Source organism: Trematomus bernacchii, unplaced genomic scaffold, assembly GCF_902827165.1.
Source record: "Trematomus bernacchii unplaced genomic scaffold, fTreBer1.1, whole genome shotgun sequence".
Lineage (NCBI taxonomy): Eukaryota > Metazoa > Chordata > Actinopteri > Perciformes > Nototheniidae > Trematomus > Trematomus bernacchii.
In genome coordinates, this window is record NW_022988098.1 from 4,265,295 (window position 1) to 4,290,685 (window position 25,391).

General features: G+C 42.1%; 1 protein-coding gene across 3 annotated transcripts in view; it reads right to left on the reverse strand.

Moving 5' to 3' along the window:
• Positions 1–24,034, reverse strand: part of LOC117475521 (semaphorin-3F-like) — a 67,256-nt gene extending 43,222 nt beyond the window's left edge. For all 3 annotated transcript variants that reach the window (XM_034121761.1, XM_034121760.1, XM_034121762.1), the window contains exons 1-2: positions 23,660–24,034; positions 21,183–21,344 (exon numbers count right to left, since the gene is read on the reverse strand). In XM_034121761.1, coding sequence (XP_033977652.1) covers positions 21,183–21,300 — 118 coding nt within the window. In that variant the 5' untranslated portion in view covers positions 21,301–21,344; positions 23,660–24,034. The remainder of the gene's footprint in view (positions 1–21,182; positions 21,345–23,659) is intronic.
• Between the last annotated feature and the right edge of the window lie 1,357 nt (positions 24,035–25,391).

The following is a 25,391-nucleotide window of genomic DNA, read 5'->3' on the forward strand; positions in this document are numbered from 1 at the left end:
TGGCCTGTTCTGCTACTCGTGCAAAACCAGCAAGTACAAATGAGGGTAATCCAGTTGGAAGGCAGAGAAGGCAGAGAAGCGTGTGAAAGGTTCCTCTGAGGTGGAATACGGAGGTGTTGTCTTTGGCGATGTTGACCAAAACCTCAGACCTCGAGGGGAAAAAGAGAGACACATTGCCAAAGCATCTTCTTTCAAACCCCTTCAGTACGGCCTCTTTTCTAAACCCCACCATAAACACTTCATTTCTTTCCCAACTCGGGCAATGTGTTTTCTAAATCAGGGGACGCATCTCCTGTTTCTCCCATTCCAAGCCAAATGGGATGAGTTTTCGAAGAGGTGGGACCTTTACGAACTGCACCAGGAGCGATGCAGACATGTGAACTCAAATAAGGAGCTTATAAGTGCTGAACTTGATGGGTTTTGGTTTCCTCCGACAGCCCAGCAGGACTTTCACTTAAACACATTACGAGGAAATGTGCTTGTCAAAATTCATTTAGTGACTGGAGGTGCACGCAGGTTAAGCAGTAATGTGAGGGTGGAAATGCCAATCCACAGGTTGTCTTGGCTGAGCTCTGACTACAGGGCAATACATCTTCTTTTCAACATTGTGTATATATTACAGGAATCAAATGGCTAAGAATAACACAGTCTAACATGTGATTTACTCATTCTGAAAAGGAGAAAAACAGAGATGTGGTTTTGTCCCAGTTTGATTAGCTGTAGCTGTAATAGCGGACTGAAGCAGCATTATTCCAGCAGCTTGGTGCAGATATGCTTGTGAGACAAAAGATCGATTTTCCCCGTTTCTCCTTTCAGCCGTTTTCTGTCCTGCTGAAGTACTACTGTGATTGAAAGTCCTTCTAAGTTTGACCTCCCTTTGGTACAGCAAAAATCTGAAGAGACAAAACAAACACTCTTTCTCGCTCATCACTTGATTGCCCTGCAGCTTTTCATCGTGCCGAAATTGGCAAAGTGACCTTGATGAGCGAAATACCAACTGTCAATCATTGATTACCAGGACTTTTTACACATTCACTTAAGGGCTCCCCTTTCAAGTTTGATCAATATCAGGCAAAATGTAGTCAGAGAGTAACCCGGGAGTGGCTGTTAAGGGAGCGCTGAGCCTCAGGGAGGATTTGAAATGGGCTGCCAAAGCAGGAGCACGGGATGAGGGAGGGGTCTCAGTACCACGGTCCATCAAACTGAAACAAAACATTTAAAGAATAGGTGTAGAACTTATTACAACTTTCAAATTAAATCTCAACCTTCAAGGTGATGTGTTCAAATGTTGGTTTGTCGGATTAAAACCCAGAAATACCCACTTAAGATATAAAACAGAGTAAAGTAACAAATCTCTATATTTATTAAGGGTTTGAAAATAGCAATTTTCCAGAATCGATTTTTAAAGCTTAATCAATTATCAAAATAGTTAGCAGTTATGATTTCATCATTTAACTAATCTTTGCAGCCCTTAGTATTTCCTTCTACTATTTTGCTCTTGTGTTCCAATGTGGGGACACAACAAACTAGCAAGTAAACATATTGTTGAAATAAATGTTGAATCATTCATACACATCAACTAATGCGTCCTAAACATGCAACCAACACAAGAAGTCAGAGAGGCTGTAGAGAAACCCTTTGGTTGTCCATAATGTACTTCTTTGGAAGAGGAAGACAAACTGAAAGCGAAAGCAATTGGTCAAACTATTACCCAAACTATGAGTTGTAAACAACTATCATACAGTAGTTAACAGTTTTGTGTTGGTTCGTCTGTTTTGAAGTAGAATTATTTAAAACTCCAGGCTGAATTGTATTGATTCTTGTTGGAAGGGGTCGTCTGGGCCAAGGAAGACCCCATTACATTTTGGACAGGATGTGAATCACAGGGCAGATATATGCATTTTTTTCTTTTGTTAACATTGCAAGATTCCTCCTTAGCGGGGGTCTGCAACCTCCGAGTGCCCTTTTGGTCGATTCTGGGCGTGCTCACATTCAGCTTTACCTTTAACAGTGAAAGCACCTGTTAAAGGTAGGGTAGGTAAGCTAGAATTTGAAAGTGCACCACCGAAAAAACACACGAACGCGCACATGGCCAATGAGGGCACGAGATAAGTTTGTGCACGAGATGGAAGGCTGACAGGCAGGTAGGCCATCCAGTTATCTGCCGCGGGCCGAGGCAGACGATTGGTCGTGCTTTTTACAGCGCCACGGCTTCCACAGATGAAATATTTGTATATATTTATTGTCAAAGCATTTAATATATTCATTGCTATCGGGATGTTAAGAGCATTCCATGGAATATAACAAAGTGTTTCTGAAGTGAATTACCTACCCTACCTCTAATGGCGCATTTCCACTACACGGTCGGCCTCGGCCACACTCGGTACGGCTCGGTACGGCTTGGCCGCGTTGGGCCTTAACAGGGCCGACTCACTTCATGCTGCGCTTCCATTACAGTTTAGGAACTGGGTAGTAACGCAGTGTAGGCGGAGCCGTGACGTCATCTTCAATGAGAAATCCAGAAACACAACACAGCCGTTAGCTGTGAGCACTCAGAGCTCACAGCTCCTTATATATGTTCAGAAACTCGACAAAAGTTAAACAAGTACACACCACAGACTGCCTGTGTCATGGTGAATACAGTCGCTGCTTAATTTATGTCTGTATAGGCCGTTGTTGTGAGTGTGGACGGTCGGGGCATATACTGCGTTAGCTTAGCCAATCTCCATCTAGAAAAACACGAATTTTAAAAGGTTTTTCGCCTGCCGTCTGTCTGCAGACTTGACAAAGCATTAATTCATGGTTTTTACTAACCGGTATCAGTATGTTGTTACTTCGGCATCATTTTGAAACGTGTATTACAATTAAATCACGGTCAAATATGTCCATCTTGTTGTAGTTCTAGCCCTCTTGCCAGCGCTCCTCTCTCTAGTTTAGCATACTCAGCCCGACTCAGCCCTGTTTGTTGGCCCCGATAGAACCACAATTTTCTAGGGCCAGAAAAGAGGGGAAAAAGTGGCCCCGCGCCGTGCCGCGCCGGAACGAGGCCTAGTGGAAGCACAACCAAAAAAGGGGACGGCACGACACGGCACGCTTAAAGCGAGCTACGCGCTGCAATGGAAATGCGCCATAAGTAGCTATCTTTTATCAGCCAGTTATTGCATTCCACGGAAAAGCAGAATCCATAAATGGTGCTTAATGTAAACCATGTCAAGGTAAGAAACCTACTGGCTGCGCTGCACATCTGAAATGTGTCAGGTGAAAGGTTGATGCCCTGTCTCATCATTCCTCGATAGCATATTAGACATGGAATCAGCCTTTAATCCAGAGAAAATCCGGCTGGGTTTTCCCTCCAGGACGGCCTCACTGCAGGTTGGTGGGAAGCGGCGGAGGGATTTCTGGCCTGCGTTGCCGCTAAGCCACGACTATAAGCATGCCGCTTGTGGCCAGAGCCCTGCACTCCCCGTAATGACTCATTGATCTGAGCTTCTCAATCCCTGCCTGCCTTATCTCAGCTAATGGGACGGCATCATGGTCTGTCACAGGCTGAAATCTCTCCGGGAGACCGAGTGCACTTAGAGGTCAGAGCTGCGCTTTCCAATAGTGTTGCACTCATGCCAGGTGGGGAAGAAAACCCCTCTTTATGTTTCATTCTGAGAATTCCCCCTGCTTATTTGACGGATCCACACTCCCTCTAACAACAGTCTAGTTGTTTTGTAGAGTGGTATGATATACTATCCCTCTAGGTCTTCCTTCTATCACTTCAATAACAAACTCGCACTTCTTACATCCATAATTCTTCTGGGTGTATGATAGCCTTGCTTTGACCCTAAACATTTGAAGCTTACAAAGGGACTCTCCTACACACACCCATGAAAGGCTCACAAATCCACCGCCATTTATAACTTCTGAGGCGGGCATGACAGCAGAGTGAGGGGGAGTGGGCACACAGGAGGGGAAGAGCAAAGACAAGTCTAAATGGAGCAAATAAAAAGTTAACTGTACCCTAAAGGCCAATGCTTCTTAGATAATGTAGAAAGTATTTTTGTCAGAAAACAGTAACTATAACCCTGTTAAATGAAACCCAAATCATTGTTCATTACATTACATGTTACTTATTAGACGCTTTTATCCAAAGCAACTTACATACTCAATACTGTGGGCAATCCCCACAGGAGCAATTTGGGGTGAAGTGTCTTGCCCAGGGACACAACGACATGTTGACTGCAGTGGGGTTTGAACCTGTGCTGCCCTGATCCGAACACCAAGGCTCTATCCACTGCGACACACAAACACGTCTGTTCATTTTACTTAATTTTCCAATACCAAATTCCTTTATGGTCAAATGACTTAAAAGCTCTCCCTCCAACAAAATTAAGAAATGCAAAACGACATGTCCCATATGACCCTAGAAGGGGTCTACATAACAACAACACTTCTACAAAGTTAGAGCAATCACATCTACCCTGCAAGTCCTCCTCACCTCTGTCTCCCATCTTCCTCATTAACCCAGAGGAAACCTGTCTCTCTTGACTCAGTCGTGCCTGCAGGTGACTTCCACACATGGCAGCAGACATAAAGACAGTTTGACAGCTGTGGAAAAATATATTGAGCTTTGGCGAAAATCAAAACTCGGCTTCCCTCTGCGAGATTTTAATGACTAGTCCGTCTTACCCCAACTTGGGTTCAAATCTGCAAAGCGGAAAAATAAAACCTGACAGCCCTGACGTTTGACTGACAGGCAGGATATCCTCCTGTGTGACCCCGCGGCCCCCCTCTTGAGAAGTTCTGGCAGCAGGTAATGAGCTTCAGGAGAGGCCGGAAGTATACATTGCAAAGTGACTAAAACTCAGCTTTTGTTTAGATTGAATTCCTAGATGCTAAAGACAAGAATCCTGCGTGGAGGAGGGAGCATCCCGGGCCCGGAGAGTTGTTTTTTTCAGTGAGAGTAACTGAGATAATTGCAGTTATCTCTACTTTATCCTGGTTTTAGGCAATGTTCTGCTTTGATGGACCTTGAGGGCGTCTTTTTGAAGAAGACATGGGTATTCAGACCAAAAAGAGCATTGTTTAAAATAAACAAACAAGGGTCTGTGTTTGTGGAGGCGTGTTGCTACAGGTGTGGAGAAGATTACCAATGATACAGGACGTTTTGGATCCAGTTTGAAGGCTATACCCACCTCACAACTCTGCAGTAAGAAGACTCTTTTAACTGGAAAGTATACATCCATTTGATCTTCTTTCTAAGCTATCATGAGGTTAATGGTAGAATATTTCAGGAATGTGTAGCTGGAGGATAGCACATAGCGTGGCGGCAAAGTGTGAGGTTATTCATCCCATAATTCCTGAGAATACCCAGAATCCATCTGTAATACAAGGTGAACCTTTATACAAAAATATCCAAATCTAGATTTACACTGTCAAGTACCAAAGACCTAGAAAACTCCACTGTGGATGTCCTGTTCTCACACTGTCCGTGGCCCTGCAGCCCTCGACAATTAACCGTCAATTTGGTATGAAACCCCTCATGGGCCGAGTCCTTCTTCTCCCAAAAGACAACATTGATAGATATTTTACACTTTGCCAAAAAGAACAAAACTCAGCTCCAATGCGTAAGCAGTTAATAGGGAATGTTATCATTGGCCCTATTCATGCAAGAGATACATAGATAGTCATCATGGTGATGACCCTCACATAATTTGCCATCATTTTTAAAAGCAAGAAAGATTGTAATGGTGACTCCATTTAGTTTATTATACATGTCCTAAATACTGCACCATTAAGATGTTTTACCAAACTAAGAAGTACATTTTAAAGAAGCCCTATTGTGCTTTTTGAGGTATTCCCTTTCCTGTAGTGTGACAATGAAACCCCTCCTTTGGTCTCCTTTGTTTACTTCCCTTACATAGTGGCATCACTATGTAAAGCTTGTGCTTCTATTGGCTAGTTCTCCAACCCATTCTACATCCAGACATTAGTAGAGGCACAAAATACAAATATGAACCTGAACATTTGCATAATATGTATTTATTTAAATCAACAGCACCTACAGATTTATAGTACTCTGCCTTAATCTTGATAAAGGTTCCTCTCAGTAACTCTTATCTCAGAATATATTCATCTGATTTGGACAGGAAAACGATCGCTTGTGTTGGCTGCTCACTCAGGCAACCCAACCTCACTGTCTCTCACTCGCTCGCTCTCTCTGCTGCAACACTGCAGGCAATCCACAGCTGTGAACAAGACGGAGCCTCGCGGCCCCTTCCCTGCCCACATGATTTCTATGAAAAACATTTTAATTGACTCAGCAATTAAGCGAGACAAGTCAAAACAGAGATCTCGTGGAACCTTTGTGTGAGGAGCGAGTAATCTGCTTCCTCAGGCAAGTTTATCTAGAGAATGTCGACTATTCATCAGAGATGTGTGGCTTGTATCTGAGCCAGAGAGAGTTCACCGCAAAGAAAATATTTGGGAATGATGTGCGATTAACTGAAATACATCACCACTGGAAACAGGGGGGGGGGGATTAATGGGTACAAATTAGGGAAAGGGTCATGCCAATGCTCCTGCATATCTCAGCCCGTTTACTAACAATCGTGCAACTGTTAGATGACTACCAACCTTTTATCTTTCCAGAACAAAAGGTTATTAAACTTGGATGCATTTTGTCTATCACTAAGAAGGTTTTCATTCATTTCTGTTTAAAAATACAATTGCTGATGTTTGAAACTTACTGAAAAAAGTGAGAGTGAAGATTATGTAAAGTCCTATGTTTATTAAACCTCCAACTTCTAGATCAACTTGAAGGCAACTCGGAGATCTCTGCAAATGCTGTTTCCATAACTGAAAAGTATTGCATGTCTCCAGCCCATTATTGGGATGTCAATCTGACAGCTTGTTGTGATTAAAGGGTTGCTGTTCAAAAGTGATCTCAAAACTCGTGCTAAAATCTCAGCTGACATGATCTCAAATAGGGATTTCTACTACACTGATGTTGGTGGATTTCTGATGACGAACACATACAAAAAAATCAGAACATCTGCATCATAGTTTGGATTAAAATCAGCAGTCAATTCATTTAGCAGTTAAGTGAGTAAGACATGCAGTACTGTAATTATCCTTAAAAGACATCACCAATCGTATAAACCACACTTGGGTTTGGCAACAAAATACTGTGGGTGAGCTGCTCTGAACCACAGAAGAAAAGATCTGGAAACACTCATTGTTGTATTGTAACGCAGAGACTAAGAGCTAAAAGACATTTGTGCACAGGATTATGTGTTTAATTGACTCCCCTTTATTATATAACATGTCGCTTTTAAAGCAGCGGTTTTTCCAAGTAGTTTCATAGCATAAAAGAGACATACCTCATAAATATCTGCCCACTCCACTGCTCACTGAGGTTAACAATGATGTATTACCGGTGCAGACTTGTTTTTTCAGATATCTATCACAAACAACCTCAAGGCCTTTTTTATTCCCTAACAAGCAAGTGAAGAGTGAAGTGTGAATCAAGGCTGCAGCTTCCAGTGAAATGAAGCATCTAACAGTAGCACTTCCCTTCCAACATTCATTTTTTTGCCACTCCTCATGTCTGACTAAACAAATGTTGTGCCAAATAAGAGAGAAAGAATATCTAATGGTATACCGACATAGTGTTGTATCTTGCATCTCCTTTAGAAATAGCATTTGATCAAATGTAGACCTTACTTGAGACACTGATAAAAGAATGATAATGTCCAGAGGGCTATCAACGCCTGCTAAATATAAGATGAAAGCATCCATCACAAAAAAACTCACAAATTATAGCAGAGAATGAAAAAGGAGAGGAAACTCTTTGACAGGTAAACTATCAGGTGTGTCAGTGTTTGTTCCCGGGTCATGACAGCTCTTTTCAGATCTTCCCCCTCTGGTTAAGGCATGAAAGTGATTTTCTTTTTTGACATCTCAAGAGACAACCGTTGCAAAGCAGCGGAAGCATGTTGCAAAGGAAGAGACCTGGGGAGGACGTGTCGAACTGAGAACAGGCAGAGGTCGGCCCCAGCTGTGCGAAGAGTCCTCAACACATCTACCAGCGAATCTCGTATCAGCCAGTTATTTCAGAACTTGACACAACTTGGATTTTGGATTATGTTTGAGGTTTTTATTCATGCCATGTTTTGATAAAAGTGAAAATGGCAAGCTGGTATTATGCAACTTCAACAGCACTTCATTTAAGAATCCCATGGTTTTTGCTCACTTTTTTTCTGATGTTGCTTCAGCCAAAAGGCACTGGAGTCTTTATATAATTATATCAAAGTTATGGTTGTTTTTGATACAGTGTTAGTCCCCATCTCAAAAAACAAAACTGTTTTCTTAGTAAGAAACCAAGGATAAAGAACACTTATGGGACAACTTGCACGATAACCCTAACCCTAACCCTAAAACCTAAAGCTGCATTCCTAATGGCCACAACCAGCAGGATCATACACTACAGGCAACAAGTGTCCACATTTAAACACCTTCAGTGGCCCTACAATGCTTATTCTTTTTCCAATGCAATACTTTCTTTCGGGAAAAATCGTAGCTCAAAAACAGCTTGGAAAATGTACTTGATGTATACGCTGTAGAGCTGCCTATGGGTCCTAAGGTGCCTTGGAGATTAACACAAACACAACACAAACACATGACTGAGCTCCACTCGCTGAAGAGTTAACTCCACAGTGCATTCCATCCCCACAGCGCGTCATTAAAAGCATCTCACCTAACCATCATTTATCCCTCCGCCACTAATTAGTTCCGATCAATTACCTTTACTCAATGCTGCTTCCACGTTTAGCAAAACAGGAAGAGCTGCTTATTCATTACTGCTCTTTTGCCTGTCTTTTAAATATTCCCTCGAGTTGGTTTCACTGGCTAGGGCCTTTTTTTTCTACAGGGAGGCCTCCATTAAAAAGCTATCCCTCACTTTGGGGTCTAAAAAATTTGACAGAGGTGGCCTCTCAGACCCCCTGAAACCCTTCTCTGGTCGCGTAGTACGACTGAAGAAGGGGAAGTTAACTTGCTTAATTACAGGCTTTAAAATAGTAAACACTCGCTACGGTTGAGCGGCGTTACTGAGATCCGCCTGACAGATTTGTGGGCAGAAAAGGGGAAACACTGCAAAGGTGGGTGAGGAAATCAGTCAATACCTGAAGTGGAGCTGGGAAGTGTACAGCATTGAAGGGGACAGGAATAAAGCCAAAATGGTGACAAATGTGTGGCTGGCGGCCTGATTACACTGTGCAGCTCCAGTGAAGTGACAGAATATAGACGCGTCCAACAGTGTACAATTACTGACATGACTTTCTACCCTTGAAATCTCATCCAACAACTTCTACACCTTCTGCAACTCCAATTTCTCAGCGAGCACCACTCCGTCTTCTATTTCAACCCTGGAAGATACAACATAAGCATGTCAAAACTGGGATAGGACAAGTGGGGGTAAAACCTGATCTACACTGCAGCCCAGGAGAGAGACGTTTGAGGGATTCAGAGTGAACGAAGTAGGAGTGAAATCCAAGCCTTCCTTCTTCCTCTCGCTGTCCCCTATATTCTCCGTATGCCCTCCCTCTGACAGAGAGGTTCATCTTGGACTCTAGGCCTGTTTGTCTCCTCACAGAAAGGAAATGCAAAGTAGGCTGCTCAGAAACTCTGGGAAACGCCACAGGACGTCCCCAGGGGGGAAATTAAATACCTTCACTCTGATCCACATGGTAAAGTAGCAATAAAGTATTCATTAACCCTCCATTGAAGGGGCTAAGCAGGAAAACAAGCAGCTGAGTTAATAAGTCAAACAGGGACTTAGCGCACATAATAACACCATGCCCTCTCATTCCAGGATTGACAAAACAATGAGAGGATTCGCAGAGCTCAAGAGTACGTAAACCCCACTACAAGATCAAAGACTACGGGTGCGTCACTGAACAAAGTGAGCATCATTAGGGCATTACCAAGTTGTTTCACAAACATTATCCCTAATACTTGTAATCCTTGTGCACATTGCAACACATCGCCCACTACTGGTTTGGCAAAAGGCCAGGCTGTAGATTCTCCTGACTTTCATTTTCCCTCCGTCCGAGGACCTCATTTTTCACCTCCATTCTAAACCGCCGTCCTCCCTTTGCAGCTCCACAGCGGCCCTCCTTGGACCTGGTCTGAGAAATCTAAAGGGAACATAGAGAAAGGCCTGCGGGACGCTATGCAGCGCATTCATTGAAAAAAAAGGGTCTGATGCCAGTTAGACGCCCACCCCAGGTCTCCCAGAATGCGAATGAACTTCTGTGAATAAGAGGCAAACCTACACAAACACCCCTGCAGCTATAGGGCCGTCACAGTGGGGAAGATTGTGTGGGCGACGCCAAATAACAACAACAACAAGGGGAATTGCATGCCAGGGCTCCTCTTGTGCACTTCTTCAAGAGGAGGCTCCACCACAGGAGGGAGGCCTGAAAGGATGGGTCATTGACAAAAAAACGCCTGTCGGGGGGTCACCGCTGGCCCTGGCTCGGCCTCAATGGATGTAAATGAAAGTCCATCCCCACGCATTGCAATTAACACCTACTCCACCAACAGGCAGCAATAGGGAAATCTCCAAAATCAGCATTTCAAAAACACGCCACTACAAAGGCATCAAAGTGCACGCATTGAAATATCCCCGAGTGCTCTTATGGGCTAAACTCTTCAGTGTGTCTTCTAAACAGCCTCATTTCCCTTTTCAAAAGTGGAAAAGTATATGACCTCATCACTGACCAGATGAGGAGGTGGGAAGCAGGGGCAAACATGTTGAAAGGATTGGATTGGAGGGTTGGGTGAAATGCTGACTGCAATTTACTCTTAACATGCTCCAGTGAACTCTGAAACAATGATCAGTATAGCATCCTGTTACTGTGGTCTTAACAGAAACTACTTTGGTTCTAACTTCTAAAAAAATAGAACAGTATGGCCTTATATAGAGTAGAAACAGTTGCGAAGCTGCATCGTGTCTGTACTTAATCTTGTAGGTTCACATTTTTTATACTTGTAATATAAAGCCAAAACACATCCGGCCTGGTTCCCATCAGTTTTACCTTTTGATCTGATCCATTACTCCACCTAATCAATGCAGCAAACTGCGCTGATTAACTCCTGAGACACATCATACATGCAGAACATGTTGCAGACGGAGAGTTTATTTATGCACAGCTTCTAATCTTGCATGTGTAGCTCGGTTTTGAACATACTCAGCTGTTTAAATACTCACTTAATTCCCATTACCTCATCATCATTGGCGTGACATAATGTTTACTTTTGTAATCAGTATTATTGCAACCTTTTTTCAAGAAGACTGTGAAACAAAGATTAGGGGCAAGTGAACTTTAAATACCTTATTAGCTATGTTATCCAATAAATACCGTAGGATCCCTTATAACAATACTGCAGTTGCTCCAAATGCTTCATTCTGTATTACCCCTTTAACTATATGGGGAGTAAAGGTTAGGGTTTACATTGTTGTACATTTTAAGTTCTGTTCTAGGTCAGAACTTAACAAATAAGACAATAATCAAAACCTCCCATTCCACCAAGATGTTGGACTATTTTATTAAGTGAATAAATGGTTAAAATGTTGAAAACTAGAACAATTTATTGTGACCATTCCATTTTGCATGCACAGTCCATGAATATGGGTAATATGTTTTGCCACAACTGCAGTACAAACTGATTGTCTCTCACAATGTCGCCGCTTTACTTGCAAAATGCCCATCATTTGTGTGTGATCTGTGAATGACACACATTTGTTTTCCGCCTCATTCGGAGGTTACGGTACAGTGGAGCATCTCAGTCACGGTGTATTTACTGTAGACCTCAAAGAAGGGAGGTCACATTAGTGGGCCGGAGTCTCTGAGGCAGCGAGACGTATCTGAAACTCAATCTCCCTCTGACAGAGGGTGAGAAATTATGTTGAGGTTGTAGATCAGAGTGGGTGCAGTGGCCTTGACCTCTTCAGTCAGGGTCATGCCTCACCACTTGACCTTTCCCAAAAACTCCCATATACTTAGCGTCTTCAGGGATTTACACATGCATGGAGACGGGCTTTAAGCAAACCTTGAATTGGTCAGGAAGTGCCCCATACATATAAGATGTAAAAATAATACTATAAATGTCCAAATACAATCCAAGCCGCAGAAGATCAACTTCAGTCTTTGGTATTTTATTCCAAGATCAACAAAAAAAAAGCAGCCAACTAATAAAACAAGCGCATGAATCTGATGTTTCTCATAACTACACCTTGTCCATGAAAGAAAAAGGTTTGATGCATGAAAAACATTTTTAACCCAAGGACACTGTAAGTGTTTCTTTCGAAATAAAAACTACTGTGAGCAAAACTGGGAGTGACACCGCTGGGCAGACCAGAGCGATGTAACCTTTCGGGAGCCGGAAGGAAGGAACAAGAGTGAACAAGTGATGACTTGGCGTTTCGTAGCAAAGTGGGAGCCAAGAGTCTTCTTGTACCTAAACGCAGAGCAGGGAGAGGGCGTTGTGTTGTGTAGGGCTGGAGTTACAGGCCTGGAAGTACGGGGGAGCAGATCCCTTCAAAGGATGGTATGCCACAGCACTGGGCTTTGAATATGATACCAGTAAGTAACAGACAGCCAGGGTAGTGAGTGAAGGAAGGGAGGGAGGAAGGGAGGGAGGAGATACTGGGAGAATTTGCAGAAGTGGAAGACCAGGCAGTTTGCCCTGTTCTGGATGACTTGGACAGGGGCCGAAGGGAATACTTTGACTGTCCATTTTTAAAACAGCAAATATAAAGTGCATGTCCTTGTCTGTTGAACTAAGACAACGTGATTTGTCTGGGTTTGCTAAATGCTAGGCCGTCATGGTCAAATCGAGACACACAAGTAGCACTTCCTAGCAGGTGCTCAATGTATATTTGTTCACCCGTGTGCCAAATGATTTCCTTTTTTCATGCATATTCTCCGACATCCTCTAACCCTAACGCCTTCTTCTCCAATTTTACTGTTTCCCTTAAAAAAACACTTAACGGTACTAGGAGAGGGCAGACTTCGGCCAAGGCCATTTTGAAGTAAAAAATATTTGGATCTGCTCCAAAAAATGTTGGGTTCTTCCTTCGCTCAACACAAGTTCCTTAGTTGGAGGTTAATCTATCACATTAGATCACATTGTAAAGTGTAAACCCGAGGGCAGGTTTCAGCTGCACGAACGTGTCTAATCCGCCTGGACCATTATTCTACCTGACACCTTAATCTGCCACAAGAGAAACACCAGCGCTAAGAATATACAGTGTTCAGTCCCAACGGCGTTACAGAGACAAAGCCAGACTGATTCCTCAACCTGTTTATCCAGTCCCCATAATGCCCTGCTTTCACAGGGGAGAAAAGACACACAATCCCACAGGAAGTTGTAATTATGCCACCTAGAAAAAGGACCAACCTAGAAGCTTGGCTGGTGTGCTAGATACCGAGTCGCAGGCTCAGATTGAGAACAATGTCATGTCTTGAGAACTCTTCATTATTATCTGTTGACAGTTTCTTGAACAAAGGGGTAGTATAATAACAAAGGATGCTGAGTGACAGTTTTCTCTACAGCACTGAGGAGTTTCTTAAAGTGTAATGCCACCTGACAGGGCTCCCATGATGTCACTTTAGCAACCATAGTCAGAGTAAAACCTTCCTTCTTTGATTACAGGAAATAACCAACTACTGTCTTTGGTTTGAACATGTGAAATCAATTACATCTCTATCATGTTGGCCTATATTCTGCAATACATAATTGCGTTAGCTCCGCTCTGTTTGTAATTGCTGCTCTAATCCTGTAGTTTTGGCCATTTTAATTGAAAACATACAATTGTAGTCCCATAAATAAAAAGCACATGGGAGGATGTGGTGCACTAGTGAGGAGAAAGTGATTCACAGTATCTGGACAATTCGGCTGGTATTTTTTCTTTTTTGGTCTGATGAGGAGAGGTTGGGGGGGGTGCAACAGATGCAACAACATGCCTGTGAAAGACAAGCCGGACAGACAACACTGGGTCCTCAGTCTTTTGGAGACACGATCTTGTTTTCAGTGGAGGCGAGGCACTGACAGAGCACCGTAACCCGACTCAGGGGTCTGCTCCTCAGGTGAAGCCCTGACCAAAGAGGGGAACACCACGCTCTCAACACAACATATCCCTCTTTCTGCAGATGCTAAAAGAGAGCAGGACTTCCATGCCAGGAATCCCAAACACCCCGGGCGCCGTGCATTTACTACCGTTCCCATGCCAGGGGAAGAGAAATGAGAAGGGGAGGGAAGACAGACATAACTGCGGCAGGAAACCGAGCATTCAAAGATGAGTTGGACTATATTTAGACGACACTGTGTCACCTTCACTTTCCCCTGCACACAATAATCCCTCAGAGAGCCTTGTTACCTGCAAACACATGCACATCTAAGATATATCCAGCAACCATTGGCCAGATGTTGGAGAATCAGTAGGCAAGCGCTGATACAGTTTCCTCTTAATCAAATATTAGGACCACCCAAACTGCCAGCGATACACTTTACAACCTCTCGGCCATATGGTGTCAGAATCAACTACACCAAGGTGCCAAGTGGCTATATTCTATAACACTCAAGCACAATGACTCGATTCATCTGCCTTAATAAAGAAAGGGTTGTGTGCGTTTAACAACCATGGGAAGGAGAGAATAAAACAGATATTCTATCAGCGCTGGGTGGGAGGCAGACAGTGCTGATGGTTGGCTGACTCGGCTTTGAGATGACACTGTGACCGCGATCTTATCTGCAAAGGGAAGCTGGCACCATCAGAGACAAGCACAGAGATTGCTTCTGGATTCAGGGGCAATGTGCTGAAAGGTGCCAACATGCTCATCTTTTTTGAGGAAAAAAATCACACTCCTGTCCCACACATACACCTGACAAGGAGAGAGGGGTGAGAAAAGGAGCAATATTGCCTTCTATAACAATGATTCGCAAGGCTGACAGATATAACAGTGAATTGCAAAGCTTCATGGAGAAGAATTTGAGACATATTCAAATAAATGCATTGCACACATTACATTACTTTGTGTGGATAACATGCCAAAATAAAATGCATTGATGTTCATAAATCTTTCCAAGCAAATTGCTACTAAAAGCTTTATATACAGAATGTTGTGCCTCAACTCTATGAAGCGTTGAAATACCATCCACATAGATTTATTGAATTCCATTTGTGGTGTGCATCAGATGTGACCAAAGTGCACTTTTCTTCCAGCTGTCACAATCATATTCAATGCATTACCAATTCAAACAATGTACCAATTGGTCCGGAAATAATTTGCAATCATAGACCCATCAGTCATACACCAAGTAGGTGACATAGTTGATGTGACAGAGGCTCACAGGCAGATAGCTAATCGATCTCCTGGACCTGTCAACCTGAGACTATTGGACATGTAGGCGTCTAACGATTACCTAGATAATCATACATGCTCCGAGTTTGGACGGAGGAATGCGGCAGGTCAGCCATCACATGTCATTTTAGCACGGCTGTTGCATGATTTTGATATGAAAATGCAATGAAGAGTACCATGACAGTTGGAGATCAAACTATGAGCTCAGAACAAAGTCTTTTCGAATGAGATTAATGCATTTCAAGGTGATATTTACGATTTGTTGACATGATTTCAGTATTAAGCATCTGCAACATGATTTTGAATGAACTAAACTAAACATGGTTCCCGTGTGGAGGACACAGGATCAAATCCAGCTCTACATTTACCACATGCCATCGCCTCTGTCTCCCCCTTTCAACACTGTCACTTCAACAAAGGCACTGGTGGCCTGAAAAATATCTTTAAAAAAACAAAACAGGTGAAGGCATGTGTACTATGTCTGATATTTGGCTTGAAATGTGACGCAAATTCCACTCCACAAAGCTTAGGGAGCTTCTGTATGGTGACCTCCAAGATACAAACACATACAAGTCACGTGCATCACAATGAAGGATTAACACTGCTTCTGGGCCTCACACTTTTCGCTTCATCACGCGCTGTCTTCTCTACACCCACTCAATCACATGTCAAATGTTTTACACAGTCAAAGATGGCTCCTAGCTAGCCAGCACCTAACAATAAAGTGGCACTCCTGACAGCCGGATCACAGCAGAGTGCAAGTTGTTCCGAACCAAGCTGCGTTTGCACTTAAACCGCCGCCACCACCCTGCCGACTGCGCTCAATGGTGAACCGCGGAGCTACAAATGACCGCTGTGCGCCTGCTGAGGGAGAAGAGAGTTTTACACTAAATATAACCTGGCTTAGCTGCTGTGTGTGGAGAGAAGCTGAGGTCTGGGACATGGCCAAAGCAATAGTGGTTTTCAGTGCTTTGTCAGTCATTACTTTGCTGCCGTTGGGATATATGGACTCAGCTCTCACAAAGTGTAATTAGAGATCACAGCGGCAGTGCCAAACTACTGGGGCAGCGGTTTAGTGGCTCCTGCATGTGGTTCAACAATACTGCAACATTTCAGTTAGGGCGGAGGTATGCCAATGTGCTCCGGGTGTCTTGGAAATTAGACAGCGGCTAATCATAATAGAAAATCCCCCGGAGCAAATCTACAAGATATTTTGCATATTGTATTTTTATTGAGTATTTTATATACTGACAGTGCAGGTAGAGACAAGTACAGTGTCAGATATACAGACAAAAGAGAATTTACAAGGTAAATCGAAAACAAATGACAACGTGTGTTTGTGTGGGATCTACAGAGAAAAAGAAGAAATTAAAGAAAATAAAAATAAAAATAATAATATTAATAAAACATAAATAATAATAGAAATAGTATAAACAATCATTTCAAATATACATACAAAAAAAATATTTATATAAGATTATAATAATTTGTTATTAAACATAAAAATAAGTCAGGTTGCATTTAGCTGATAGAGCAGCAAAAGAGGTCTAGATGCAAATATACTAAATTAAAAAAAAATGATGTTGACCCAAAAATCAATATAGATTATACTTGGCTCCAGCCTCATAAATGCATTCTGCCACAGCCAATCAGGTCTGATAAGAAAATCCTGACCACTGATATGTACCTCCGGAGCGCAGAGAAGAAAGTGACCACCGGAGAGTGTTGTGTGCACGACAGTAATAACAGTTTAAACATTGACTAGTATGAGTGACGGGGCGGCAGTAATGGGGCAAGCGCAGAGATGAACTGATAGCAAACTGTTGACTTATCAAAACAATTACCTCACTCCTAAGCTGCTTTTTAGCGCACATTTATTATATGTAATCCTTATCTGTTGTTATTCCTGGGCATTAAAAAGACAAATGACTGCATAACAAGGGGTGACGCATATCAGAATGCCTGGCATTTAACCCCAAAGGGGAGTTTCTAACCTTTTACGCTGCCACCCACCCACCCACCCACACACACACACACACACACAGTCACACACACAGTCACACCCGATATAGACTGAAGACTTTTGCTGAGGAGTAAAAATAGGAGCCTGCTGTTAGCCCTTCACAGGAGGGCGTGCAGATGAGAAATATGTGGAATAATGACGGGCCAGAGCTGCTTCCTTTCACTGCCACCTGCCCCGTCAGTGCTGAGCTTTGTGCATTGTGGCAAAGCTGACCCACATTGTGGTGTTTCACGTGTGGATTTGGCCTTGTATGTACACAGTAGGAGGAGGGGGGGGGGAGCTTTTAGGCTGTAATCCTTATTATGTTATGGCATTTAAGGGACTTTTCTTTTGTACTGACACACCATAATTCAATCGCTGTAGCCGTAAAAGCAGCAGTTTTAGTTTCATTTACACCCAGTGAGGTGTTGACGGTTCTCACGTGACTTCATGGTGCGATGCATGGCCCCACCCTCAGCATGAGATGACGTCTGCACAAAAATGTACAATCGTGGGGATACTTGACCCTGTGCCTCTGTTTACTCCGAACAAATGTTTACCTGCTGTCTGTTTATCTAAGCAGAAAGCTGTTGTTTAAAGACCTTTAAAATGCCACTGAAGGCTTTTAGTTGCCTGTTACCTCTACCGTGTCAACGATTGCACAAAGCTTGGACAGTGCTTCAGTTTGTGAGTGAATGAAGTTGTGGAAGCAGTGGTTTATGTGCCAGAGCATAAGCATGGATTTAGATTGGGATCTTCTTAATGCATGAACTCAAATATGTCATGGAGGGAATGTGGGCCAGCAGCGATATGTTACACTCATGGCAAAACTTCCCTGGAGAGTGCTTTGTTCATTCAGAAAACGCAGTGTTTTTCACAGTGTAATACAAAAGCAAGAATCTAAAAAAAACAGCACATTTAAATCAGTCGACCTCTTAATGGATTTACGCCTCAAAGGCACTTGCATGACTTAGGAGTCTCACGGAGAGGCGATGCTCCCACACCATCCTTTCACATGTTAATTCACTAGTTCCCTTGATGGAAAGCTTAAAAAAAAAAGAGCGGGCTGATTTGGCGGGACTAGATTGTAACGGAGTTAAAGAGTGACGGCTTGACTTAGTACTTCACTCCTGTACACGATGAATAATCATGGTCACTAGCTTAAACACCTACATGTCTCCAAAGCAAGTTTTAAACTATTCCAGATAAGAAATATTCACCAACAAAATAAATGGTTTTATTATAAGATGTTCCCACTTCGGATAAAAATGCTATTGCAACAGGTAGTTGATTTATCAATAAGTCAACATTGGCGTTTTGGTGAAGACAGTTGGTAATCGATTAACAGTTTTAGTAACAGTTCAAGCAAAGATTGGTGAAAACACACTGTTTCCAGATTCTCAAATTTGAGGATTTGTTGCTTTGTTTGTAACATATGTCAACAAACTGAATATGTTTAGGTTTTGGACACATGGTTGTAGAAAATATGCAATCTAAATACATTGCCTTGAGCTGTGGGACGCTATAACAGACATTTTACACTATTTTCTATAAGAAAATTAAGTATTGCAAGAATAATCAGCAGAATAATCAATACTTCAAATAAGCGCAAGATGCTCACATACTGTAGATGACATTTGCTCCAAACACTGAACTATACAATCAAGTGTCTTGCCCATGAGTCACTTTGGGTGTGTAACTAGCATATTCTCAGCCCCTCAACTATTTGCTCTGATCCCTCTGTTGGGGGTTTCTGGCGACAGCAGTCTTGTCTAAACTAACCTTAAAATCTACTGATTATCCACGGCGGATTTGTTTTGCTCCATCTCTCGTTCCACAAAACACTCGTCTGACATTGATTTCATTTATTTGCTGTCTGAACTCAGGCAGACTTCTTTCTTTTTGCCGACTCAGCTTGCTAGCTCAGAAAAAACCTGATAAGCCCGAACAAAGTCTACTTCCAAGGTTTATCCCCCCCAGACTCTACACACTCTAATCTCATTGAAATGTGTACAAGTGGATGCATTTTTCTGCTTATATCTTCTAAATATTTGGATACCCAATACCTCCTCCTGTGCGCATTACACCAAGCAATTAGGTCCCATGATTTACTCTACCTGCTTTAATAGGGAAGTGAGGGCCTCCCAGATGGAGGTCGCGGTTCTCAACTTCGTTCCTCAAGCTACCGAGTTAATCAGTTTGAAACATGTGTCGAGTTCAACGCAGAGAGAAACATCCCGCTTTATAGCCTCAATCTAACTTTTCCTTAACAGTGCTGCCATAATGATCAATAACAATAAACAGGGGACTGATTATTAACACATTCTTTTCCTGAGTGTCGTAAAATAAAAGCCTGCATATCGTGCACACTTTGTCTTCATTCTGGTTCCATTAAAGTTGCCGCTCAGACGAAAACAGCGAGCAGCTCAAGCACAAACTTAACACATCATGATGCATCAGGGGAAGTAGTGCAGCCTTCTTGCCAAGGTAAGGACTACAAGGGCCTCTCAGAAAGCAATTAAGGGAGAGAGAGTCATAATATTGAATGGAGAGGGGGGGTGCATTCCTCTGAGAGAGGCAGCGGCAGTAGACTGTGAAATTCATATTGACTGGAGAGGCAAACACGCAGGTAAGCAGCAGAGCCGAGCTTTTTCCACTTTGCCCCACAGTATTCTGCTTTCACATATATTTCTAGTGAGTTCAGCCATCCAAAGATGCACCTATACAACAGCCTATAGAGTGAAACACAATTTACTCTCTTGAAAACAACACAGCGTTTGTGGGACTAAAATGATATTCAGGAGAAAAAGAAATACTGCTGAGCTCTGGATGTGTGCTCACTGATGTGGTAAATCCTACTTGATTAAAGCAGGAAAACGCCTTCGACAATGAACTGTGCCAGTCCACTTAATTAAGTCAACTTGTACGCGGGGAGCGCTGGGAAATGGAAAGCAAAGCAAACAGGGGCGCTCTGCTCTCTCTCCCTCGGCTTTCCTCTTCTGGATGCTAATCAAAGGCTTGATCTCGGAGCAGGACAGGCCTCGGGGACGTGGCTCTGCTCGGCTGATCCTGGCAATTTGCTCTTGATAATACCCTCGCTCTCACTCTGCACCCCTTTTGGAAACCCGGCGGCATCTCACCTAACGTAAGCACGGGCGCTGGAACGCACCAACACAGCTCCCCTAAAGTACACGTCTGCATCCCCGGGGAATAATCACATAATGGCCGTAGAGTTATTACATGCTGCTTATTATCCCGTCTCTCTTTGTGCCTCCAATTTAGGGATTCCACAATAAAGATGATTGAAGATAAAGACGCTGCATTGGATCGGCTAAAACAACAATCATGTATATTGTTTCGAAGGGAACAAGACGCTTCAATATGTGCTTCTGTTCAGCTGTTTTTCTTAATTGTTTGTACGTTATTAGCCAATGGAAGCATCTGGTGGTTATTCAAACGCCTGGAGGTCTATTGGAGGGGGGCAGCAAATCAGAATGGCATGATTTGTTTGCGGTGTTCCTTGCAGTGAAACACGAGTCTGGTGATGCTGTAAGTTCCCCCTTTGCAACAACCCCTAAGCGCTTATCGAAGCCACAATCGCTCCAATTACACAGCTGTCAAGTCATCAGTCATACAACCAGCAAACACATGGCGGAGTTGATTAAACCAGCACAGGATTAGAAGAGTCCTAACAACGGTTGCAAACCAGGAATGAGAGGCAGGTGGGAGTAAAGAGGGCAGGATCAGGTTCTGGTTCTTCTTACCTTTGAAGGAGATGAAGACGCGGGGCGCGGCCAGCGGGTCGTTGATCAGCAGGTTCCCCAGAGCGGAGCTGGACAGAGCCAGGAGGAAGAGGGCCGTCCACAGACCGGCCGGCTGCATGGTGGAGCAACCTCCAGCAGCACACAGAGAGATAAAAAAAACACCTGCAAGGACAAGAAGAAATTATTAGACCTGTTCTGTGACCTGTATTTGGACGATGTATTGTCTACCTGATATAATAATGACAATATACTAGCATTATAGTGCAAGTACAGACTTTCAAAGATCAATCAACGTTTAGTTATTCACACAAGACATTGGATTAAGGAACTAAGTGAAGGAATTATAATTGAAATAAAACCACACAGCTAAAACAATAAATACAATAGATTTTTGGGCTCTTATAACCAACATTGCAGCTAAATGAATAAAATACAATTGGCAAAGGAGTATAAAGTCATTCTTTCCTCACAGGTAATATACTGCCAATCCTGATTCCCAATGGTTAGGACCATTGGGACATATGAAATTATATTAGCTACAAGTTAGGTATAGGTTTAACAATGACAAAAACACATAAACTGGAGGTTCAATTCCAAAAGGTATACAATAAGTCGTAAACGTAAAAATGATCAGGGTTATGTTCATAAGACAATGAGATGTTAGTGTGAAAATCATCCATGGAAAGTCCATAAATCGTAGAATAAGTCAAAAAGATTAATATATTGTAGAATAACAGGGTAATGTAATTATTTCAACAGGCCTACAAACACGTGAGAAGACAAGATGCTTTTTCAACTGTACTCTGCAATAAAAGAAAATCTGCCATCGTTTTCTTTTATTAGTTTATGTGACATGTCAAATCAAGGCTCCCAAGGGACCCATCCCTGCTGAGGTGAAGAGATTACACCCAGATCTCTGAGAGCTTCATAAAAACTGATTAGTCCTGATGGAGAAGAGCCAAGCTGTTAGAGATATTTGTAAACACTTCCATTTGGGAACTATTAGGTTTGTTTTTTTCGGGGTGTGCCTGTGTGACAAACTGATGGGAAGATCATGCTGACTCTAGTGATCTTCTCCACGCACCCAAAACACATTCCTACGTCATGACACCGTATGAGAGTGTGTGTGCTGCTCTGTAATTATAGCTTCACCTAATACCGGGTTGTGGTCTAGAGAAAGAGACACAAAAAGTTGTGATTGGTGTAATTTAAGTAAAATATTAACTCCTAACTAAAGGGGTTACAAATGATGACAGGCTTAAGCGCTCAGTTGAACAAGTCCTCCAAACAATGAGGTGAGGTCATCAATAAAATCTCCAGTTAATAAATCATTAACACCAGGGAGCAACCACAATGATCCACACACTGTCACAAATCAGCAGAAAGACTTGTCTAACAGCCACTCTGCCCTATGGCTATATACCCCATCCAATCATTGAACCATGTTGCCACTTGCACTGCATTCTTATATCCCATATGAAACTTTTTTCACCACACTATTCCCAAAATAGCTGATAAAGCTCTTCTCTCTTTCTTTGACTACAAACCCTGAATATTTGGAAAAGGTCTCCATCTCAAACGCACCTTCAGAGCCAAAGAGTCCTCAGACTGCGTGGCTGCAAGTGGATTTATGAGCAGAACCCAGCTGTTTAAACCTCGGCTGTTTACTGACAATTTGTTAACCATCCAGCTGTTTATTCTGAGACAGAGGCCAAGTCCTTCACACAAGCAGATGAAATCAAACAAGGCACCAAGGAGCCTGAAAGACTGAGTCCACTGGCTCAAACTGTGCTATAAAGATTAACATTTATACTGTCCTCAGGTGATTCTAATGTTGTAAAATGAATACGTAAGTTCACCATGAAATCATTTAAATCCATGCTCCTTCAGAAGATATTACATCCACGAATGCTCTCAGTTTCTTATTTGTCTGCAAGTCATTAACTGCCACATGTTGGACAAATGTAATGCAACCAATAAAACAACAGCTATTAACCACAAGTAAGGGCAGCGGCAACATAACCTTCCTCCTGAATCCTGCTGGTATATTCAGTGGAACATTTAAAAGACAATAATACTCTTCTTCATCAGAATAAATGCAACAAAAATATAATAATATCAAACTTTATTAGTATATTTCGAGCTCTATGTTGTTCAGCAGTGAATGATACTAAATGTAAGCAGAAATAAAGGTTGAATGTTGCTGAATGATACAGACTGTGTGTGACAGACTGGCAGCCTTGGCCACACATGGACGACAGAACTGTAAACAGTCTGGTGTGGTATTAGAGCGCAGCGTAAATTGAAATAGCAATACACTAAATAGTAATAATGATAATGTAAGAATAAACGGTGTGATCTATCGGGATGATAAGATGTTTTGGTTGAAATGTGTATGAGAGAAAATAATGCATTAGAAATAAATAAAAAATAACAACGCAGCTTAAATAGATATGAATGAGCACAATAACGCTTACCTTATTGTTACAGCTCTCCGAATATAACTTCAGATCCAACCCCGCAAGTCATTGAATAAACCAAATCCAACAGCTCGCTCACTTTCGTCTCCAAGTTGAAATAAGAATAGAAAATCCCGGTGCTGCTCAGGAGGGCAGTCCGTACCTGTGCACACTGCGCGGTTATTGGCCCCGGAGTTTGGCAGTGCACAATGGGAAAATGAAAAAAAAAAATTTAAAGCAGAAAATCTTCTCTAGTTGGAGCTTGTGCGAGACCGCGAGGCGAGGAGATACTGGCGTCGCACGAGCACAATCAACATCTCGTGGGAAAAAGCTTTGGAAACAAAGTCCCTGTGGTGTAGAGAGGTCCAGCGGCGCGTGCTCCTCCTCAGGAAAGTTGGGCGCTCCTGACTGGAGGGAGGCAGCGCGAGCAGGTGGATGCAGAGGCCCGGAAACACACCCACAGGGCGGGCTGAGCAGAGCCGCCCCTCGGGCAGCCGGGAGAGAGGGATCTCTTCTCGATCTTATTTGTTCAAGAAAACATGTGAACAACATTCATTTTATTCAGGGGTTGGGAGGGTTTCTTTAAAAATGTATTCCGTTACGTCTTTTATTATTTATTTTTTTATATTCTTTTTTTTAAGATTGAACATCCTATATTAATACTTTGGAGTCTTAGTTTACATGTATTCCGTTACAATAGAAAGATAACATACAACAATATACATTAAATTCAGGGATGGTAAGATATATTCCGTTACAACGACTGATTACCTGTATGTAATCAGGAACTAAGTATCACACAATAGTATATTAAATGTAATCTGATTACTGTATGTTACTTTTGGATTACCTTTATATCAAATGTAAAGGTTAACGTTACAATAGAAATATTTTTTATTTTTTTATTTTTCAATTTGACCTTTCCAAGACCATAATATATAAACAGTATAGATTTATTTACACGTTACATTTTTTTTAAAAACTTTTTCTCAGAGAACAGTATGAACATTATAGGCTACATTCAAGTTTGGTTAAAAAAAATGATGCTATTACAATTACTGATAACCTGTAATGTAATCAGTAACTAAGTATCCCAATGTAAAAGTAATGTAACCTTACTTTCAGTTACTTAAGGATTCCTTCGATATCAAATGCAATGCCAATACAATTTAACTAAATATGTTTAAGTTTAAAACATAAATTGAAGAGAATTGTATTTTGTTTGATACATTAGGTGTCTACATGCGGTAACAAAGGAAGATGTAAAAAAGATAATAAAAGTAACATAAAACCTTAATGAAAATGCAGGCAGTATACCCTTTTCCAAGTATAGTGGACAACAAAATGGAATAATGTACAGATAGTTTAATGCTTCATCAAATTAGATGTTGTCTCCTCTGATATTGACAGTTTATTAACAGCTGGAAGGCACAGCTTGTTTGGAGTCTATCCATCTCTTTATATGAATGTGAAATTGTCCCATAAATAAAATCAACTGTACACAAAAATATATATATTCCATCAACTTTAAAGTATATAAAAATGCCTTTATCTTGGAGTTGTAATGTTTGCAGTTTTTACTTTTAACTACTATTGTCTTCGTTTCCCCCCCCTTACTTTGGTGTTCGCGGTCAAATTTGACCGGTCCTGTTTTAACTGCTATTACATTAACACAAAAACCATTCATCATCAGCAAATTTCATTGAACACCCTTTCAAACTGTAAATATTGTATCAGACTACTGGTATAC